This window comes from Eremomyces bilateralis (assembly GCF_010015585.1).
Source record: "Eremomyces bilateralis CBS 781.70 unplaced genomic scaffold P152scaffold_15, whole genome shotgun sequence".
Lineage (NCBI taxonomy): Eukaryota > Fungi > Ascomycota > Dothideomycetes > Eremomycetales > Eremomycetaceae > Eremomyces > Eremomyces bilateralis.
The window spans coordinates 309,178-328,311 of NW_022985081.1; the positions used below are offsets into that span (position 1 = coordinate 309,178).

A 19,134-nucleotide genomic window follows, 5' to 3' on the forward strand; every position below is an offset into this window, starting at 1 on the left:
GGCATCACACCAATCCAGCAAATTCAGCGCGCTTGGAATGCCGCGTTCGCAATAAACCATGAAGCAAATGGTAAAGTAACATTCCTAATATTCTTCGGGGCGGCAATAGATGAAAAGATATTGCATGGAAGTTGAACGGATTAGCGAAGATCTGGCCTGCCGCACCTTCGTGCCGCAATATCTCGAAAACCTAGGCAATATCGCCAGGAGCCGATCCTCGCTCGCTGCCGCACTGTCGCCCTGCCGCACGACAACCATCGACTCGGCGAGCGCGGCGGGTAATATTTTATAGCTATGACGAGTAAGGTGGATACGATCCAGGCCTTTAACCTTATATCTTCAGGTTAGATTTAGATGCAGATGCGCGAGGGCCTCGGGGCGGCGAGTGGATGCGGCTACAAATGCACTGCGATGCGAAGACGCAGGTACTGCACTCCGTTCTGTGTCAGAAGGCGGCTCTGATGAACGATTCTGATCCATTTCGTCGCGGCTTGGCTTGATCTTGATCACCAGGTCCTCCAGTAACAAATCGGCATTCTGATGGTCCTCTCTCCCCAGTCCGAATCGTTCTTTTCTTGTGCACCATCACACAATCTGAGAGATGATCCTCTTTCTCCGGTCCGATCTGTTCTTTCTTCCGTACCATCACACAATCTGAACGTACTCGCGCCGCCACTGGGTAGAAATAACTTCTAACCAACCTTCCATCTTGAGAGACCTCACTAACCGAGATATGCAGCCCTGCGACCCAATTTCATCACCACTGACGATGCCTTGCATCCCATCTATTCATTCTGAGTAGGAACCAACCCCACACGTCGGCAAGAAAGTTGCTCTTCTAGAAAGCCCGATCGCCCAACTCGCTCTCCCCATTCAATTTTCTCAGATGCTCCTCCGCGAGCTCACTCCGCACTGCCGAATTGTGGTTCTCTCTCTCCAACCGATCCCAATCATGCACGCCATCCCTCTTCTTCAACTCCCGCGCCTCAATGCTTTCCCTTAACCGCCTCGCCTCCTCCTCGAGCTTCTCGATCTTCGACATGTTCGCCACGTCCGGCAGCTTCTGCCCGCCGGAGACGATGGGCGGAAGGTCGGAGAGGTGCGACGACGAGGATGAGGGGGGTCCATTGTTGTTATTAAACCGTTGCGTGCGTGGGTAGGTGGTGGAGGTGCTGTTCCCAGCGCCGCGGAATGGTGCCGAACCAGGCCCACCGCCTCGGGGACCGGACGGTGCGTACCCGCCGCGCGGAGGCTGGTAGTTGTAGCTCGAACCGCGGCGAGGTGGACCGGAGGGGTAGTCGCGGTAATCGTCGCGAGGGTGCCCTCCGCGGCCCATGGGGCCGCCGCGTGGGCGGGATGGGGCAGAGAGGAGGGAAGGGCCGGTGGGGGCGGTGATAGGGGAGGTAAAGTTACGATTTGCAGCGGGACCCGTGGGAGGGGCGCGGATGGGAATGCCGTCGTCCCCGTTGCGGTATCCGTCATCGCGGTCGCTGGAATCGAACTTGTTGTCTCGGTAGTCGCGGTCGTCGCGGTCACGGACCGGGTAGCCATGTGGAGAGGACATACGCGACGTTGCATGGGAGTCGCGACCGGAGGGTGGGCCAGAAAAATAGTCGTCACGGATAGGTCGACGGGGAGAGGGTGAGCGGCGTCGCTCCGGGTAGTCTCGGCGGTCGTCTCGGTTCTGAGAGATGCGGTCTCTGGGTGGAGGGGAGTAATCCCTAGGCTCGGCGCTAAGATCAATTAGACCCGTTCGCCGCCGAAATGCAACAAGCGATGAAAAGGACATACCTTCGGGGGGGTTCATATCGACCACGTGCAGAAGGCTCTCGCTCCCGTCGAGGCGGAGGCGATCTATCGCGCATTCGAATATCACGGTCACGGCTGTGTCCAGTCAATGACTCAGCCTTGTTTCGATGAGTGGCGTAAACATACCCTATCTCCCGTCCAAAATCCCGCGGAGATGGCCGTCGCGGACCTCTTCGATCATCGTCTCGCGGCGACATGGCACGACGAGGAGGCGACCGAGCTCTGACGTCCTTGAACGCACCACGCGGGCTCCTGGACCGGCGTCGGAATCCCGGAGAGCGACTCCTGGGGCGCCCTCGGGGTCCTCCTGGAATATATGTATCGATCTGCGGTGCATCGCGTCGAGGAGGGGAACGGTATCGGGGAGGGCCAGGTCGCGGCGGTGGATCACCGCCCGGGCGGTAGGACTCGCCGGCGCCGAGCCTGAAGGTGTTACGGTCATAATCTCGGTCTCGATCTTGGTCTCGATTAAACCTAATATGATGGATTAGCAAAGGCAGAGACGGTAGAGTCGATAAAGCTGCATCAAGACGCCCTGATCATGACCGAGAAATACTTGGATAGCCAAGTGCAATAGTGCAAGATAGAAAGGCGCCGTACCTCCGGTCTCTAGTATCGCGTTCACGATCCATAGTGAAGGCTCCGAATCAGAAATGATCGTCGTTGGTTGAAAACTCCAAAAGCCAAGTGTAGCCAACGACACTGGTGCACTCGTTCGGGTGGAAGGAACTGGGGGTATGAACGAAAGTGATGAAGAGCGGTTTCATTCCTTCGCGAGGCGACAGTCGCGAGGCTCGAGGCGGCATTTTTATCGAATTTCGGCGTTCGCCCACGTCACGTGCGCCGACTGAACTTCACACACCGTTCTGTTGCATGCAGCCGTGCGTCTTTTGGGAGGCATCCAGAAACCGGTTCGATGCAGCAATAAGTTATTTTCATGTCTTCTGATTGTCCATTTCGGCCTTTCGTCTTACTTCGAATGTCTAGCAGCGGTATAGGCGTCTTGCGTGGTGGTTTGGCGGCTTCAACTGTCGTGACCACGAAGCAGGGAGGCCGCACGGTGTGGCAAAGGCATCTCGAAGCCTCGTCCTTCTTGGGAACGGTTTCATGGAAGATCGCATCGTTCGAGCGTGCAAGTTGCATGGTCTTACTTCTTTTGTCCTAGCGAGCGCGTCGACCGTACTGTCAGACGCATCTTTACTTCTCGTCGTCGAGCGCTATTCATTCGATCAGTGTCGTCTTGAGTTGCGGATGAGTATGCAGCAGTCGTTCCCAGTTCACGGATGTGTAGATATCGATTGTCGAACTTGTAAACTCTTGGAATCCTCTTCGTTCCCGTCCCAATAATATGTATACCACCGGATCCAGTTTCGCCATTTCGCCTCAACGCCTTTCCATGCCGAGATCGATGCGTCGCCCGCCCAGTTCCTGTTATACACGGATTACCGTTTACTTTTCCGCTCTTCATCCTTCTTAAGCCGCTTCCTGCTCTCCTCAGCAATCATCTGGCTTAGATCATCCTCGAAGCCACCTTTTGCCCAAGGATTCTGCTCTTTCTTTTGCGCCTCGTACTGCCTCTTAACCTCATCCTTACTGAGCTTCTCGTCTCGTTGCAGCGCATCTACATCCACGGACACGTCCACGTCGCCAGCTTTCCTCTTTCGCGACTTATCCTCCTGACCCAGCACAGGCAGGTTTTGATTGGCCGTCTTCAAGTCGTACTGCCGCTCGCTTCCGAAGAAACCTTGATTGCCGCGAACTTGTTGCTCGGGAATGACCTGGTAAGCTGCCCGACGTTCTTGAGGCTCTTCAGTATCTGTGCCACGGGTCTGTCGTCTGAGGGTAAAGTCAGGAGCCATGCTCTCCGCTCCACCGAATTCAGATGTCACCGCAGTTGCAATACCACTTGGAGTCGCGGTGCCACTCGGTCCAGGCGGGCCTTCATAACCTTCTTCTTCCTCCTCTTCCTCCTCCTCTTCGCTTTCTTCCTCCTCCTCGGATTCCTCTTCTGGAGGTTGTAGCTCGCCCCATAGGGTCTTCTCAACTGGCTCTCCTTGTTGTTGATTTTGCTGGGGCTGCATCACGCCGAAAATATCACCGCCATATAGAGGTCGGTTGAACTCATCAACGGGTGGCTTGCCGTAGCCGCCAGGATGGAAACCCCACTGCCCGCCGGGCGGAGGAGGGGCGTTCAAACCCGGGATTTTGAGAGCCGGATATGATGGTGGAGGACCATAGCGCTGTTGGTTGATCAGCCATGGCGGGGGAGCACCTGGCGGGATGTTCAGAGCCTCTTTCAGCTCGTCACTTAGCTCACCGGGACGAAGGTGTCGAAGATTCGTCTCATACTCTTTGCCTTCGTAGTACACCTCGCCATATCGCGTCAATTCCGGTTTCGTTTGAAATCTGAAGAACGCTTCGTATAGCTTCTGGTAATCGATATCCAATTTGCCCATTTTTGGATTGACGCGCTCTCTTTGCTTCTGCTTGAGAGTCTGCTCGTTTTGCTTGTCGAGGACGGCATCTCGCATTTCTGCAATGCCAGTTTCTTGAATGAACTTGGGAAGGGTGAAAGCCGGTTTCTCGATTCCACGCTTCGAAGATAGGTACTCTCGTTTGAGCGACCAGTGCGGTGGGACCGGGACGACATTTCTGTGCGACTTGATAGCTAACAGTAGCTGTGGATCTGAAGAAGTCACATCCGACCACTCTACCAATTCCGGTTTTTTGACCAACGCTTTCAATTCAGCGATGGACAGCCTGCTCGCATCCTTTCGCTTCTTCTTGGATAGTTTCTGCTGCTGTTCCTGTTCCTCCTCTTCATCGAACACGTCGTCTTGTTCCCAGATCATTTGACCTTTCTCGGCTTCCTCTTGTTGAGCGGCCTGCGCGTCGGTATCGACGAACTTTCCCAGGACATCTTTGAAGGTGGCGAAAAGGGGATTGTCTTCATCAACGTTGATCTCGAAGTCGACGGGCTGTACCGGTTTGCCATCATCAGAATTTGTTTTTGCGGCGCCGTTGATGCCGTTTTGCTTGTCGGTGGGTGCTTCTTCACCTTGAAGTGTAGTTTCAGTGGCTGGAGTCGCCGCAGTCTGAAAGACGTTAGTATATTCATCCAAAAAAACTCGAGTCGACCGGTTCGCGCATACCTCTGCCTTCCTCTGCTTCTTCAGAGCCCTTCTTCGGGCATTCTTCGATTCTTTAGGTGCCGCCATCGCAAGAGAGCGGCGCGATTCCTCGGCGGCGATCCCTCTTCTGTTGAAACGTAAGACGGATCAGTAGGGAATCCAGACGGTTATCTCACGCTTCGCGACGCCATCAACTGAGGTTACAGATGATGGGTATTATCTCGAATCTTGTGCGCTGTTGGGTTGACGCGGGTGGGTGGTGATGGAGATGATGGCGAACAAGTGGAAGTACACGGGATTTGTGGTGAAAGACTGGGAGCTGATCGGTGCACGTGACTTCGCGTTCGAGATCAGGCACCCCTAGTATTTTGGATGAAGCATTTGATAATAGCGTAGCTAGAAGGATGTCTGCAGACCACGAATCTCGTCCCGCACGCCTTTTTATTTCGTCTATAAAATAAATTGGCATCAGTGCTACAGTGGACAGGATCTCTCACCACTAAAACGGTCGCGAACGTTTAGAAGGCTTCGGTCAATTGAGCGCATTTTGGGAACGAATGTGTTCATTTTGGACGGATTACAAAGGACAATATCCCGTAACCTGCTAGATAGCACTCTGCTGATATGAATGCTTCCGAACAATGCTTCTCTACTCGCTGCCATGACATCCGAACGCCTTGAAAGCCCGTGATTAAATAGCCAATTCTTTGCGTGTAGGTTCCTTCTCAATCTCATACTCAATCTCCGTCCTTGGTCCTTTGCTCGGGCGTTTGCTCGGCTTCGTGGCTTTGGTTGGCGGCCTCTTCCGCTTCAAGTCGCCAAGGGTCTTCTTCAAGCGAGCGACATCATCCCCATCGTCACTGGCCGAGCCATCGTCGCTCTCCTCTGAACCTTCCTCGTCGTCATCCTCTTCTCCGTCGGAGCTGTTGCCGTCAAACCAGTCTTCCATGTCACCCAGATCATCATCGTCTGTCTCGATGTCGGATCCAGAGACATACTCGACCTCGCCCTCAGCACCTTCGTACTCGTACTCTCGTTCCATCTCGGATCCTTCCTCTTCCTCTATTCCCTCGTCCAAGTCCTCATCGCGGATACCTTCGCCTTGATTTTCCAAACCCCGCAGCACCTTCTTCCAAATGCCCTCCTCGACATTGAGCGGCCGATCTCCATAAGCCCCGCTGCGCAACCGCTCGACCAACTCCCTCTCAATCGCCCTCTCCACCCGCGCGGCAGACTCCGCCTTCCTCTCCCTCGTCGCCTCGCGTCTGCGCACCTTCGGCGCCAACTTAGGGACCAGTTTCTCACCCAGTCTCTCCTCCTCCTTCGCCAATCGTCGTGCTCGGATGGCCACTTGCGTCAGACGGGTCAAGCGCTGCTTGCATTTGTGAATGAGAAACTTCGGCCAGTAGATCAATCGCTCATCGACCTGCTCGAGCGCTTTGGCGTAGTTGTTGGAAAGTCGAATGCGCTCCCACCATTTCGAAGGCATATGTGACCGCTCGGCTGTCCTCATGTAGAGATAGAGGACCCCGGTTTCAGGGTTTGCTCGGATGGTGGCGTAGCGGCTGTTGGCGAGAGGACATGACTGCCGGTTACATAGACCGGTGACATTGTACTCGTTACGGCAGAAGGTTTGCTCTTTGGTTGTCCTGGTTCAGTTAGCGACATGCTGCGAGGCGAAGGATTGTTGCGACGTACTTGAGCTTAAAGGCACAGAATTGCTGGTTGATAACCTGCCAGACAATCTCGTCGGACGCCATATCTGCTCGTGATCGAGGCAATGTACCCCGGAGACAAACTGGAGTAAATTTCGGGAGTGGAAGTGCACACGGGATGGGTTGATAATGGGCAGGGTGTATTCCAGTTTCCCGTTCAGAGGATTTTCAGTTTTTGATAAATTTCGGGCCCCACAATTCCGACCAAAGTTGAGCACCCCTGCCTCCAAAGTCTTGGCATATATCACTGATTGGCCCGTGCGTCGAAGGACATCAATTCGGCCTCACGCGTCGCTGAAGCTCACAGCAACAAGAACAACACTATGATCTATAGCTGATGAGGAATCCTCTCCCCAAGTTCCTTTTCCTCAAACGATGTTATCATCGTAGCTCTCCCCTCTTGGTGTCCCGCCAACGATTTCCCCAACACGCAAGACGCATTCGACCCGCCCCAAACCTGACGTCTCTCCCTTGGAAATGGACAACCCTAGAGGACCCGTATCTCTCACCAGAGCATAGAGACGATGTGGGGGGTGTCAGGGTTGCGGATGTGCTACAGAGGGTCCAAGGGGGGCTACAACTTCATCCGGGCTCCCGTCAAGGCTCATCCTCTGGCGCACCGAGCGAAGGAAACGAACAAGATCGAGATGAAATCCAGAGCCTCGCGCTCTTGCTGGAGCACAGTGGATTAGTAGACAGGTCTAGGGGCAGCTCTCCCTCCGAACACGCCACGCAACTTGTCCACGCGATCTGGAAGTCCACAAACCAGGCGGGGTTAATAATTGGCAGCTACAAGACCATGACTTCCTCCATCCCCCAGATTCCCGAGCTCGAGCTCTTAGCGGACATCGATGTCATGCTGTGGCTCAAGGCCAATCGAGCTGCTGAAGGTGTGTTTTATACTCTTGGGGACGGTCATGTCGACCTTCGCGTCCTCACACAGTCTGTATGCGACCTGAGCCGAGCCCTCACCATCGCCGCACCAGCGACGCGCACCTATCTCCCGCAAGCGTCGCCCGTCATCCTCCCATCCGTCTACTTCCACTCTACCAGCATTCTCCTCCGTTTACTGGCACCCGTTGCGCCGGCCTTTGCCGAAGAGTGCTGGCATACCATGCACAGGTTGACTCGACTCCCGGACCCGCTGCAGTCGTACAGCGATCCAATGACCCGGGCGCTTGGATTGGTGCGGTTTGACAAGCGGTATGGAGGCCCTCCGCTATCGATCATGGCGCATCCGTTCCCGCAGGCCGACGAGAAGGCGTTGGAGCAGCTAGCCGCGCGGAAAATGAAGGCCACGAAGACACCGGACCGGAAAGATTTTTTCGAGGACGAGGTCCCGCTGCCTGACATTCTGTTGACGGACAAGAATGCGGAGAACCAGCTGAAGGAGTGGTTGGGACAGGAACTCCTGAAGAAGGGGAGAGCAACGGGTCGGGCCAGCTCTGATCTATCTACGGTTGATAGTCGACCGTTTGTAAGCTCGGCAGTCGTACAAGCATTCAGAACAGGATTTCTGCGCATCAGGTTTGAGATGGAGCCTTCGGGCGATCGGCGTGGGAATCCGAAAATATGACCGTCGCACAATATCAACGGTCACAGTATACATATTCGCTAGATTAACTACAAATCAATGGGGACATTACCACCTTCCCCATCGTTTCCAGAACTTCCAGCCGTCTCCTTTCTCTCTATGCGTGCGGGATGAATTCCGTGGCTTCACCAAAAAGAAATAAATCGGGACACCGGCCACGACAAACGACACGACCAAGATTGTCTGCAGCGGGTCGGCCAACGCGGCTCGACTCAGGAGGAAGAGGCTGACGCAGCAGAAGATGATGGGCGTGGTGATCCAGGTCTTGTATGGACGCTCCAGGTTCGGATCCTTAAACCGAAGGATAATCAAACCGAGAACGGTCGAGAAATAGAACGTGTACCCCGCCACGCCGTAGAAGGTGAGTAGCGTCTTGAACTCGCCCGCGATCACATATATGGCAGTCAGCGTCGCGTTGAGCACCATAGCATTGATCGGTGTGTAGAACACCCCCGCATCATCCGCGATCAGTCCGAAGAGCTTCTTCGCCACCCTCCTTGCTCTCGACGTCGGCGCCGTGCGCGCCGCTTGCAGCCGTAGCTGATCTCGACTGCCGACTCCGATCTTCCCGAAGATCGAGGGCATGTAGCCCTCCTTGCCGGCCGCATACACCAGACGGCCGGAGGTGAAGGTGGTGGCGTTGAGGGCCCCGAAACAGCTGCCGGCGACGAAGAGCGCCAGAACCAGGGCGCCGACGGGGCCGAATACTTCGGAGCCGAAGGCTACGGCGACGGTGTTGGAGGATTCGATGATGTGGATGGGGAGGACGAGGTAGTATGCGACGTTGGCGAGGAGGTAGGAACAGATGACGATGGGGAGAGAGGTGTGGATGACTCGAGGGAGATCGCGTGTGGGGTTGATGAACTCTCCTGTCACGTAGTTGACCTGTTTGCTGTCAGCGTTTCCATAAGGACGAAATATGGTGAAACACACATTATCCCAACCGTCAAAAGCCCAAAGTCCCGCATATAGCGCCACCGCCCAATTCGAGATATCGGAACTCGTGCCCTCAAACCACCCACGAGCTTTCCAGTCCTCGCTCGCATGCCCTTTGTAGGAAAACCCAGTAATCGCCACCACAATGCCCGTCACCGTAACTCCAAGCAATGCAATGAACTTCAGAAACATGAACAGATCCGCCGACCGCGTGCCCAGCTTGGTCGATATGCAATTCAATAACGTCACAACGATCAATCCCCCCAACGCTACCCCCTTGTTCACCCATGTGCTCACCTCCAAGGCATCCGCGCCCACAATCGCGCGAACCACATACTCCCCGAAAATGATGGCGATGATCGCAGCGGAGCCGGGCTTGAGGACGCAGACCGCGCACCAGGTAAAGAGAAACCCCGCCCACTCCCCGAATATCTTCGACAAATACACCTGCGCGCCTCCATTCAGCGGAATCGCGCCTCCCAGCTCCGCGTACGACGCCGCGCCCGTCCACGCAAGGACGCCCGCAACCATCCACACGATCAGCGATGCGCCCGGGCTCCCGGCATTCGAATTGACCTGGCTCGGGCTCGAGAAGATGCCAGACCCAATAATCAACCCGACCACGAGGCTCAACCCGTTCAGGTACGTCAAGGTCTTATGTTTCTCCAGACTCCCGCCGTTGAGCGCCCCGGTGACGTCGAACCCCGTCCCCGCCGGGGCGCCGAGCGCCGTGTATCCGGCAGCCGTCGACGACAGAGGGAAGAGGTTCTGTGCGAAGTCGAAGGTGGAGGAAGCGCTGTAGGAGCGGTCCGGGCGGCCGGACGGGCGGGGGGAGGAGGGTCCATGGGCGAGAGGGTCGTCGGAGGAGAAGGAAAGGCGCCGGGAGGAGGGGGCGCCGGAGAGGGAGGACTCAATGGATTCGCGGTGGGAGAGGGTGGAGGAGGCGAGGGAGGCGAGTTCGAGGGAGTCGCGGGCTGGTTGGGATGGAAGTGGTTGGTGGGAATAGGAGGGCATGGCTGGGTGGGAGAGCGGGCGTTGCGTGGCTATCGGATGCTGAGGATACGTGCTGGCATGATGAGGGTTGACGGATAGCTCTCCCAATTCCGAGCGACGGGCCTCCAGGGGGTTCGATCTGCTGTGAAATAGTGTCCTGATTTGAAGTTGACCTGCTGTCGAGCGTCGGTTGGATGTTTCGAGGATTACATGTGCAGTGCACAGGCGGATATTAGCTTGCTGGGAGCTCCTTAAAGGAGATTTGCAGACCAGACAATGAACGCTCTATTGACGCCGATCCTCATCACGACCTCCATGCAACGGTTACGGGTATGAAAATAAGCTTGCTGAGACGGCAAGTCTTTGCAAACACTCTACTTCGATGCTTCCCTTCGTCTTTGAATTGCATCATACACCGGAGCGAACTTGCTCGGGCCAAACATCGACCATCCCGTCCAACTGGTTCGCAATGGCGACGGTACACCTCTATCCGCGGCGCTGCCGCTGCCCATCAGGAGACTGTTCGCCTGCCAGAAGGCGCAGAGATAGGTGAAGAGACTATATTTGCTTTATCAACAGCTCCCGGTCCCGCCGCCATCGCAATCGTTCGTATATCCGGACCACTCTGCGAGCACGTATGTGTCGACCCTCTCTCAATAGTATCAATCCATTGTCCTGACCTATAACTAGATCTACAACCATCTCTGTCCAGACAAACCACTCCTGAAGCCCCGCCATGCCACGGTTCGAACCCTCTATTCTCCTCACATCCCTCCCTCCCCCGACACCATCCTCGACACCTCCGCCCTCCTCCTCTACTTCCCCTCCCCCAACACCTTCACCGGCCAAGACCTCCTAGAACTCCACATCCACGGCGGTCCTGCCACCGTGCGCGCCGTCCTCAGCGCCATCCCAACGTGCTCCGGCCCCCTCTCCCCTACCCATCCCACCAACTACCCACGCCGCAAAATCCGTCCCGCCGACCCCGGCGAATTCACCCGCCTCGCTTTCCACGCCGACCGCCTCTCCCTCCCTCAAATCGAGTCCCTCTCCGCCACCCTCTCCGCGTCCACCGAGCGCGCCCGGCGCGCGGCGATCCGGGGCTCCGGTGCGTCGCTCACCGCGCAGTACGAGGCGTGGCGGAAGGATCTGATCGGCGCGATGGGGATGTGCGAGGCGCTGATCGACTTCAGTGAGGACCAGGCGTTTGAGGAAGGGCCGTCGGATCTGGTGGCGCGGTGTGTGGAGTTGGTGGAGGATTTGAGGGGGAAGGTGACGGCGGTGAAGGAGAATGCGACGCGGGGCGAGCTGATGAGGGAGGGGATTAGTGTGGCGTTGTTGGGGAAGCCGAATGCGGGGAAGAGTAGTTTGCTCAATCGGATTGTGGGGCGGGAGGCGGCGATTGTGAGTAGTGAGGAGGGGACGACGAGGGATGTGGTGGAGGTGAGTGTGGATTTGGAGGGGTGGTTGGTTAGGGTCGGAGATATGGCCGGGTTGAGGAAAGGGGAGGCTTCCAATAGTGGAGGCTCGGGGGTTGGGGTCGTTGAAAGGGAAGGTATCAGAAGAGCAAAGGAACGGGCATTGGCTTCGGATCTCGTCATTGTCATGGCAAGCATCGAGGATGTGGGCGATATTACAGATATACCCAAGCTGGTGTTGGATCCTGAAGTGGTCGAAACTACTCGGGAGGCCCTTAACAAGGGGATCGAGGTGGTTGTTGCTGTCAACAAAGTTGACAAACTCTGCAAATCCTTCCCGGGAGATAACCTGGAGCAGTACCTCGAGGGTTTCCGGACTGGAATACGTTCTGTCCTCCCCACCGTCAGCTCCGAGCGGATTCTTTTCATCTCCTGCAAAGGCGAACTGCCATCCGCTACTTCTACCACTCAGGACACCATCCAAGTCCTACTCAGGACCTTGTCGACTGTCTTCACCGAAATGACCACACCCCTCGACTCCAATGCCACAGGCGCGTGGAACGACGCTAGGCCGGTGGATAAATCCATTTGGCAAGAATCATTGGGTGCCACGACGAGGCAGAAGCTACTCCTCGATGAATGCGACCTTCATCTTCAAGATTTTCTAGATAGTGCCGATGGTGAGACGACCGGTGAAGCGGATATCGTCATGGCAGCGGAACATCTTCGTTCCGCGGCGGAGTGTTTTGCACGAATCACTGGACGTGGCAGTTCCGGTGATGTTGAGGAGATTTTGGGTGTGGTGTTCGAAAAGTAAGTGGCCATTTCTTTATCTCCATGTCCTTACTCAACTGGATTTGATTCAAATTGACTGTGAGCAAAGGTTCTGCGTAGGCAAATAACGTTCTCGCAGAAACATAGACTGTGGAAATCGGAGAAAAAGATGCGTTTCAATGAATAATACCGACATGTAAGAAATAAACGATGCAAACGCTAGAAATATACTGGGTATGTCTACTCCCCTCTCATCCCAACCATGTAAATGCAGCAAAATCCCATGCCCGAAACGCCATCCGATGCAAATGCTCTTTTTTTCCCATGCCCGTACCTTTTCCCAATGCTGACCCAAACCGTCGCTATGCAAATGAACGCTCAAACCGCTAAACTCAGGAATACAGAGCTCGAACATGCCCTACATGCCGCCAAATCTCAAAAAAATGCAGTCCAGAACTCGGAGAACTGGTCGGAAGAGTTGCGTCGTGCTCATGCTAATGTCCAATCGCCATGAAATCTGCAATGCCGCCGTCCCTGGAGCCGCGCCAGTTGCCGGAGCGTATCGATCATCAAGAGTGGCGATGTCGACGTCGAAACAGCCCGCTGTGTTCTCCGAACTAGCGGAGGCATAATTGGGGCCTCCACCAGGGAGGACACATCAAAAAAGAGGAAGGGAAGGGTGTCGAATCCATTCGATGGTGAGGGAGGTGAAGGGTGCCGCCCATGGCCAGGCTCAGTTGTAGCCACCGCGACCCATCGTGGAGATTTCGTCGGTCTTCGAAGGTAGAAAAGAGATTCTGCCAAGAACAGCGTCGAGACCGATGTCGAGCGAGAAGCTATCTAGTTGTAGCCTCCACGTCCCATGGTGAATGTGGTCTATTTCGCGATTGATATGGAGGGAATCAGGAACCAAATGGTGAGCTCGCTGGTCGGTGTCCGCAAAGATATTTAGTTGTATCCGCCTCTTCCCATGGTTAAGTTGGCCCGATATGGATAGACTTGGTATGAGATGGAAATATTGAGACTCTTGACTTGTAGTAGGAAAGTAGGAAAGGACTTCAACTCTTGAAAATGGAAAGAAATGACCTTAAGAACAAGGAGAGCTTGGACTTCACTGATCGATATATGTGAACAGATAATTCGCGGATGACTGGCTGTCGATTCAATGGCGCACCCTGGTAGTCAAGGGTCGGATGTTGGATTCTGATAGAGGTCGATGCAGTCAGGTCGGGTGGTTGTAACGCTTGGATGAACCGTTGAAGGGCGAAGTAAACGATTGGTTGATGGAAGTGGATTAAGGAAGAAGACGGATTGTATAGATTGGATTGATGTCTGCAGAGGGGATGAGCCGAGAGGGCCTTTCAAGCGCAAATCATGAGGTCTTATAATGCCACCGATGATCGATGCCTCCAACGGACGACATGGATCTGCAAGCCGCAAGGTGAAGGTCTGAGGGTCAAGGAAGCATTGTTCGGGTGGACTCAAGTGGAGGCACTCACGCAGGGATTGTGAGATGCTTAGCATCAGCCTCCCAGCCAGCCCAAACCAGCTCGATGCAACCTCGCAGGCACTGATGGAGATCAGAATTCTGAGATGATCGCTGAGCGTCCGGATGACTCCTCATGACCATGAACGATGGCCATGCAGCTCGTGCCAACGACCCAATGCGATGAGGTATCTTGGTCCGCACGTCCTGCATCTGATTCTGTACATTCACCGATGGCCGAACCATTGGGCAACCCGATTTAGTTTCCGCATCAACATGAACTGTCCGAGGGCGAAGGGATGTTGGAAAGGTCGAATCACAGCATCGGCCGTTTTGTGGCGCCCGACCAAATACCTTTTTTGGGAGGGAGGCTATGGCAAGTCATCATTGCTGCACTGCGATCGGTTTCCACTGTCCACGCCCGCCCAGGCCCGGACCACGTCCGAGCTTCGCTAAGGACAGAAATGAGAAACGTCTGACTTCAGCACGAAGTTCTACGCAATTTCTTCGTGGGGATTCGGCTTCCGATTCGCCGTTGGAGGTACAGTTTCAGGAGCTCATAGACATGGTGCCACGAGCCGTCTGTCCGGATCGTGGTACAATTGGCTTGATGGCTCGAGCCGTCTGATGAACCCCTTGATGAAACAAGAGAACGGGTGTGGATGTGCTAGGGACATAGTGTGGCTATGAGGGGAATAACGTCCAATAGCGTTCGTAAAGAGCCTTCACATCTCTAGTGGACTGGTGATGAACCTTCCTGTTGATGACTGCCTGGAGTCACGGCACGTACATATTGTTCGCCAAGACACCTCTGTTCGTGATATCCAGTGACCTGCCAGACAGAAAATGCGCCATGCTCACTTGCGTGAGGTATGAATGTATCCGACTTGGCGTGCGCGGTGAAGCAGACATAGTCATTCGGCATCTCCTTTGAGGACTGAGGCTTGCATAGAGCGCGCAAATTCTTCGTTCTTGGTATCAAGGATTCTGCACCTCAAGAAGGTACCAATTACCATAGCATGAACCATGGCGTTGCGCCGTTGGAAAAACAGGAATAATGCTTGTGACTTCTGACTTGGTGTCAAGATCGACGCCCCGGGCTGGACCTCCCTCCTATCGATCTTGTTGGTCAAGCCACAACGTTCAGCCCTGAACCGGAACACCACGTTGTCCGCTGTCAGCCCTACCGCTACCCCAGTAGACACCCCCAGTAGGCTGCGACAGAGCACCTGCAAAATGGTGCAGTGATCTCCGATCTCAAGGCGGGTTTGATACTGTATCAAGCCGCAAGAGCAAATCAGCAAAATTAAATTGACCCTGGAGCCACACAATCAACAACGAACCACACCGCCGGCGCACCCGCTGCGAGAAGGATCCAACGGAGCCACCATCATAGGATGATTTTGGTGTCATCCACGCCTACAGCCGATGTTGCAATTCCGATTCTGAAGAGTTGTATTGAAAAATTCCTCCGTGAGGATTGCGTTGCGGCTCATGGACGATCGGTCGTGCGATCGACGATGGTGGCGTACTGCTGTCGCATTTTTCACAACAGATCCGAATGAGAAAGACCCTAGGACGGGCCGGGCAAGGTAGAATAGAAATTTGAATCGTTCTATTCTCGCCAACATCCTTCCGATCCAATGGGACACGGATGTTGGTGTAGATTCAAAAAGGTAGAAACCCTCTGGCCGCAGCATATTCGTGATACTCCAACGTATCGATCCCACAAAGCCCCCACCGAATTAAGGCTCTCCTATTGAGGAAGTTCAGTCCCGTTCCCTGATTGGTTCTAAAGGATCAACTAGGCTCGGTTTCAGCCCTGGAGTCTAAAGTTGTTCATCCCAGGCCCGGATTTGGATGCACCACTCATATCTTTATGCGACATTTGTACGACTTAATTGGTTAAATACAAAGAAATGGCCACATCGTAAGCCGCCTTTCGATGATTAGAATCGCCGGCAGTCATTGATATGAGCCCCAACTCTTCCGTGCTGTGGCGCAAAGCCGAGCACGACCAGGTCGACCAGATCGACCAGAAATAGAACGAAAGCGATATCAAAGCGGAATATATGACCATTAATAAATAAAAATTGAACACGATTACGATCCTTTCGATGGCATATGCAGCAACGGTTGCTTCATTCGAGAAGTCAACTCGATAGTGGCAGACGAACTGGTCGACACAGAAATGCGAGCCCATGTCTGGTGTCTAGATACGGTACATTGCGTGTCGCTAATTCATGCAAGAATATATTGTATAAGCCCAAAGTAGTGGGCAATGTCTCCGATCTGGATATGGTGACCCAATTGATACTTCCAGGGTACAGCAATGTCTCCGATCCGGGTATGATAGCCCAATTGAGACATGCAGTGTCAGCATTCAGCAACCACGTATTACTCCATCGTTCGATGTGGCTTGCCAGTCCCCAAGACCGCTTCGACATCTCTAGTCCTGACATAATCAAGAGAACATGATATACGTCAGACTCTTGACCTCTGGTCGTTCCCCGAATATTTCACGAAGGATCTTGCGCGACGATAACATGGTCCTGAAATTGATGTCACGTTGTTCTGGTTGGAATGCCGGGACATTTCCCGGAGCCCAAAGTCTAGACCATCGGGGCATTCCCCAAAAATAGCAGCACCGGGAGCCCCTGTTTAGACTTTTTGAGCCGCCTATTAGCGCCGTCTGTCTCGGCGAATAGCAGCCATCGGGTTCGAATTTCGATATAGCGAGTCAGCGACATCACTAATTACCCTGCCCATCCGGGCCATCCAGCAGCCCATCCGTCGCCTATCTAGTTCTATTTCCAGCCACTCAGAACTTTGATGGTAACGTCAGAATTCCGCACGCCTGCCGAGTCTCCCAGCCTGGAAGAGCGGGGCCGGGGGGGAACCAGGCGGCTGGGAGAGTGCTACAGTAAGCCTCATCGTCGGCTTAGTAACGAGGAAGAAGTCGATGACAATGTGCTACTTAGAAATCACTGTCCATGCTGTGAAGGGATGCTTACTGTTCGGCACACATTCACATCCCACTGCAACTGTGGCTTGGAGAAGAGCAGAAAAGACGTCATAGGGAAGTAAACCAGGCAGGGCCCTTCGCGAAGATCACGCCCATTCAAGCCCGTCAGCACAGTAATCTTGCAGCAATAGACATCTATATTCACAACCGTTGTCTATTGTGATTTCATCAAGGAGAATTTTCCTTCCAATCCTGCGCATGCGACATCCAATATGGCTGTGCAATGCAATCCTTCGTCGCCGTGCCGACGGTGATACGGACTCGTCTGACAAATGGTTCATGCCCATGACATTTCGTAACCGTGTCGCGCACCGGACTCCGTGACTTCAACTGTCTGTGGCAGTGACATTCCAGGCCTGAACTCTCTGAACATTGCCTGCTCAGAAGACCATTTTTGATTCGTGAATAGACCGTTCGATTCGGGCGCTTAATGATTGGGTCTGCAGGTCTCTTTGGGCACTCCAGCAACCCATGACCATCCCGACTTTCAGGCACCGATATACGCCGATCGACATGCTCAGATGCTGTACGAACTGATATAATACTGATCGGGAGTTGAGCCATGTTCGAGTCGCCGCAGTCGATCAAGGATAGCACTCACCGTCAACACCGAATCCTCCCGACCCTCATCATCCGGCATATAGACGTAAAGAATCAGCGCCGACTCGTGACAGAAGCCTACCCGCATTAGCACGCATGTCCACCCTATCATCCACGCCACCTACAAGCAATCACCCTCCCCCCAAGCCTCCCCACACTCATCACCTTCCCCCAATCCCGCCCATCAATCCTCACCGTCGCCCACCCCTCCTCCCTCCTCCCCAACGGATCCCCTAATCCCCTCATCCGCGTACTCGGATGGCCCTCCACCCCGCCCTCCCCGCCCTCCACCTCCCCCGGATCCAGCTCCGGATTCACCAACCCTGTCCACACGCTCTTGATATCGATCGCGTCCGCCGCCACCCGCAGCCGCAGGCACCCATGCATGTTCGCCGCGAGCTCCAGCCGCGGCCCGGGACCCGTGAACGCTGGTCCCGTCCCCGCCGTCGAAGGGAGCAGCGTCCCGCCGGCGCCGCTGGTCGTGGTGGCACGCGTGCTCAGCGCGAGCTTGGTGAAGCGGTCGCTGGCGGCTTTGAGCTGCGCCAGGGGAGGGAGCAGGATGTGCACGTCGGGATCGCGGCAGCGCGGCTCGTGAAGGCCTTCGACGGTGGCTTGGCTGAGGATGCGGATGGGGACGTCTTGGGTAATGACGGTTTCGCGGTCGGAGGTGCCCCATTGTAGGGGGACGGGGACGCCACCGAAGTCGTCGGTATCGCCGACAGGGGCATTGCCCGCGAGGGATGCTGAAGGACCCTGATTGTTGTGTGGGATGGGCGGGGGTACGGGGTTTGGTTGTCCGGGCTGGGTTTGTAGGTGGTCCGCAGTATCGGTGAAGGAGTGGAGGGGCCCGGGGGTGAAGTTGGCTGCGGTGACAGTGGTGCGATGGATGGTAATGGAGAGGATCGGACGGCCGTCTTTCTTCGTGAGACGAATGGAGGCCGAATGGGCCTGGAGAGCGGACTTCAGGGCGCGCTGTAACGATCCAAGGGGAACTTCGAGGTTGATGGTGTTATCCGCATTGGACTGGATGGAGTACTCATGGCCGAAGATGGTGTCCTGTTGTCGGAGATCAGACGGCATATAGAAGGGGTGGGATATCGGAATGACGTACAATTGCGAGAACCCTGGCTTGATGGTAAGTAACAGGCCATAATACGGTATCGGTCATGGTGGAACTTACGCCCAAACCTGCGTGCCCTGCTCTGGCATCACCGTGAATCGAGCATGCTCCTCATCGAGGCGGACCCAGGCGATGGGTCCTATCGAGGCCAACGATGCGACGAACTCTGTTCACGCCATGTTTTAGATACGATTTGCGTGGTGATGGTCAAACTGCTTACTATTGAAAGTCGTGATATTCTGGATTTGCGCTTTGAAGCGCATTTTCGATCAATATGACGGCATGGACATGGTATTAAATGTCTTCAGGCGTTCATGTTTCAATACTGGAAATCATGGGCTCGTAGGCTTACTGCTAAGGCATTCCTAGTCGCGCACAGCAGCATGCAGCCCTATCCATATAGCGCCGAGCGTTATCAGATCAAAAAACAATATCAGTGCCACTCCATTCTAATGGCATACGCCAGGAATACATTGGTGTAATTACAAACTCCGGTTTCGCGTGCGAAACGCGTCGACTTAATTAACGCGGTA

General features: G+C 54.7%; 8 protein-coding genes across 8 annotated transcripts; 2 read left to right on the forward strand and 6 right to left on the reverse strand.

The window, feature by feature from the left end:
• Positions 1 to 742: 742 nt before the first annotated feature.
• P152DRAFT_74687 (uncharacterized protein) lies at positions 743 to 2,250 on the reverse strand. Its single transcript, XM_033683235.1, has 2 exons — positions 1,936 to 2,250; positions 743 to 1,884 (listed from the first exon to the last, which is right to left on the reverse strand). Exon 2 carries the CDS (start codon positions 1,805 to 1,807, stop codon positions 839 to 841), a length of 969 nt encoding a protein of 322 aa, XP_033532666.1. The 5' UTR covers positions 1,808 to 1,884; positions 1,936 to 2,250; the 3' UTR covers positions 743 to 838.
• Positions 2,251 to 3,251: 1,001 nt separating this feature from the next.
• On the reverse strand, positions 3,252 to 5,027 carry P152DRAFT_450620 (DUF382-domain-containing protein; the record flags this gene model as incomplete). Its single annotated transcript, XM_033678182.1, has 2 exons — positions 3,252 to 4,904; positions 4,962 to 5,027. The coding sequence occupies 2 exons, from the start codon at positions 5,025 to 5,027 to the stop codon at positions 3,252 to 3,254; spliced, it is 1,719 nt and encodes a 572-aa protein (XP_033532667.1).
• Positions 5,028 to 5,419: 392 nt separating this feature from the next.
• On the reverse strand, positions 5,420 to 6,724 carry P152DRAFT_438753 (Mak16 protein). The gene is made up of 2 exons (XM_033677621.1): positions 6,639 to 6,724; positions 5,420 to 6,589 (listed from the first exon to the last, which is right to left on the reverse strand). The coding sequence occupies exons 1-2, from the start codon at positions 6,698 to 6,700 to the stop codon at positions 5,632 to 5,634; spliced, it is 1,020 nt and encodes a 339-aa protein (XP_033532668.1). The 5' UTR covers positions 6,701 to 6,724; the 3' UTR covers positions 5,420 to 5,631.
• A 246-nt stretch (positions 6,725 to 6,970) lies between these two features.
• Positions 6,971 to 8,310, forward strand: P152DRAFT_459910 (uncharacterized protein). Its single transcript, XM_033679783.1, has one exon. It carries the CDS (start codon positions 6,993 to 6,995, stop codon positions 8,229 to 8,231), a length of 1,239 nt encoding a protein of 412 aa, XP_033532669.1. The 5' UTR covers positions 6,971 to 6,992; the 3' UTR covers positions 8,232 to 8,310.
• Positions 8,031 to 10,381, reverse strand: P152DRAFT_459911 (putative amino acid transporter). The gene is made up of 2 exons (XM_033679784.1): positions 9,183 to 10,381; positions 8,031 to 9,134 (listed from the first exon to the last, which is right to left on the reverse strand). Exons 1-2 carry the CDS (start codon positions 10,197 to 10,199, stop codon positions 8,298 to 8,300), a joined length of 1,854 nt encoding a protein of 617 aa, XP_033532670.1. The 5' UTR covers positions 10,200 to 10,381; the 3' UTR covers positions 8,031 to 8,297.
• Positions 10,382 to 10,492: 111 nt separating this feature from the next.
• On the forward strand, positions 10,493 to 12,872 carry P152DRAFT_459912 (uncharacterized protein). Its single transcript, XM_033679785.1, has 3 exons — positions 10,493 to 10,813; positions 10,869 to 12,604; positions 12,775 to 12,872. The coding sequence occupies exons 1-2, from the start codon at positions 10,511 to 10,513 to the stop codon at positions 12,411 to 12,413; spliced, it is 1,848 nt and encodes a 615-aa protein (XP_033532671.1). The 5' UTR covers positions 10,493 to 10,510; the 3' UTR covers positions 12,414 to 12,604; positions 12,775 to 12,872.
• Positions 12,873 to 15,554: 2,682 nt separating this feature from the next.
• Positions 15,555 to 16,073, reverse strand: P152DRAFT_459916 (uncharacterized protein). The gene has a single exon (XM_033679786.1). The coding sequence runs from the start codon at positions 16,057 to 16,059 to the stop codon at positions 15,754 to 15,756; it is 306 nt and encodes a 101-aa protein (XP_033532672.1). The 5' UTR covers positions 16,060 to 16,073; the 3' UTR covers positions 15,555 to 15,753.
• Positions 16,074 to 17,283: 1,210 nt separating this feature from the next.
• On the reverse strand, positions 17,284 to 18,864 carry P152DRAFT_490113 (Hus1-like protein; the record flags this gene model as incomplete). Its single annotated transcript, XM_033682152.1, has 8 exons — positions 17,284 to 17,425; positions 17,483 to 17,559; positions 17,607 to 17,909; positions 17,973 to 18,234; positions 18,355 to 18,537; positions 18,593 to 18,605; positions 18,662 to 18,767; positions 18,822 to 18,864. The coding sequence occupies 8 exons, from the start codon at positions 18,862 to 18,864 to the stop codon at positions 17,399 to 17,401; spliced, it is 1,014 nt and encodes a 337-aa protein (XP_033532673.1). The 3' UTR covers positions 17,284 to 17,398.
• Between the last annotated feature and the right edge of the window lie 270 nt (positions 18,865 to 19,134).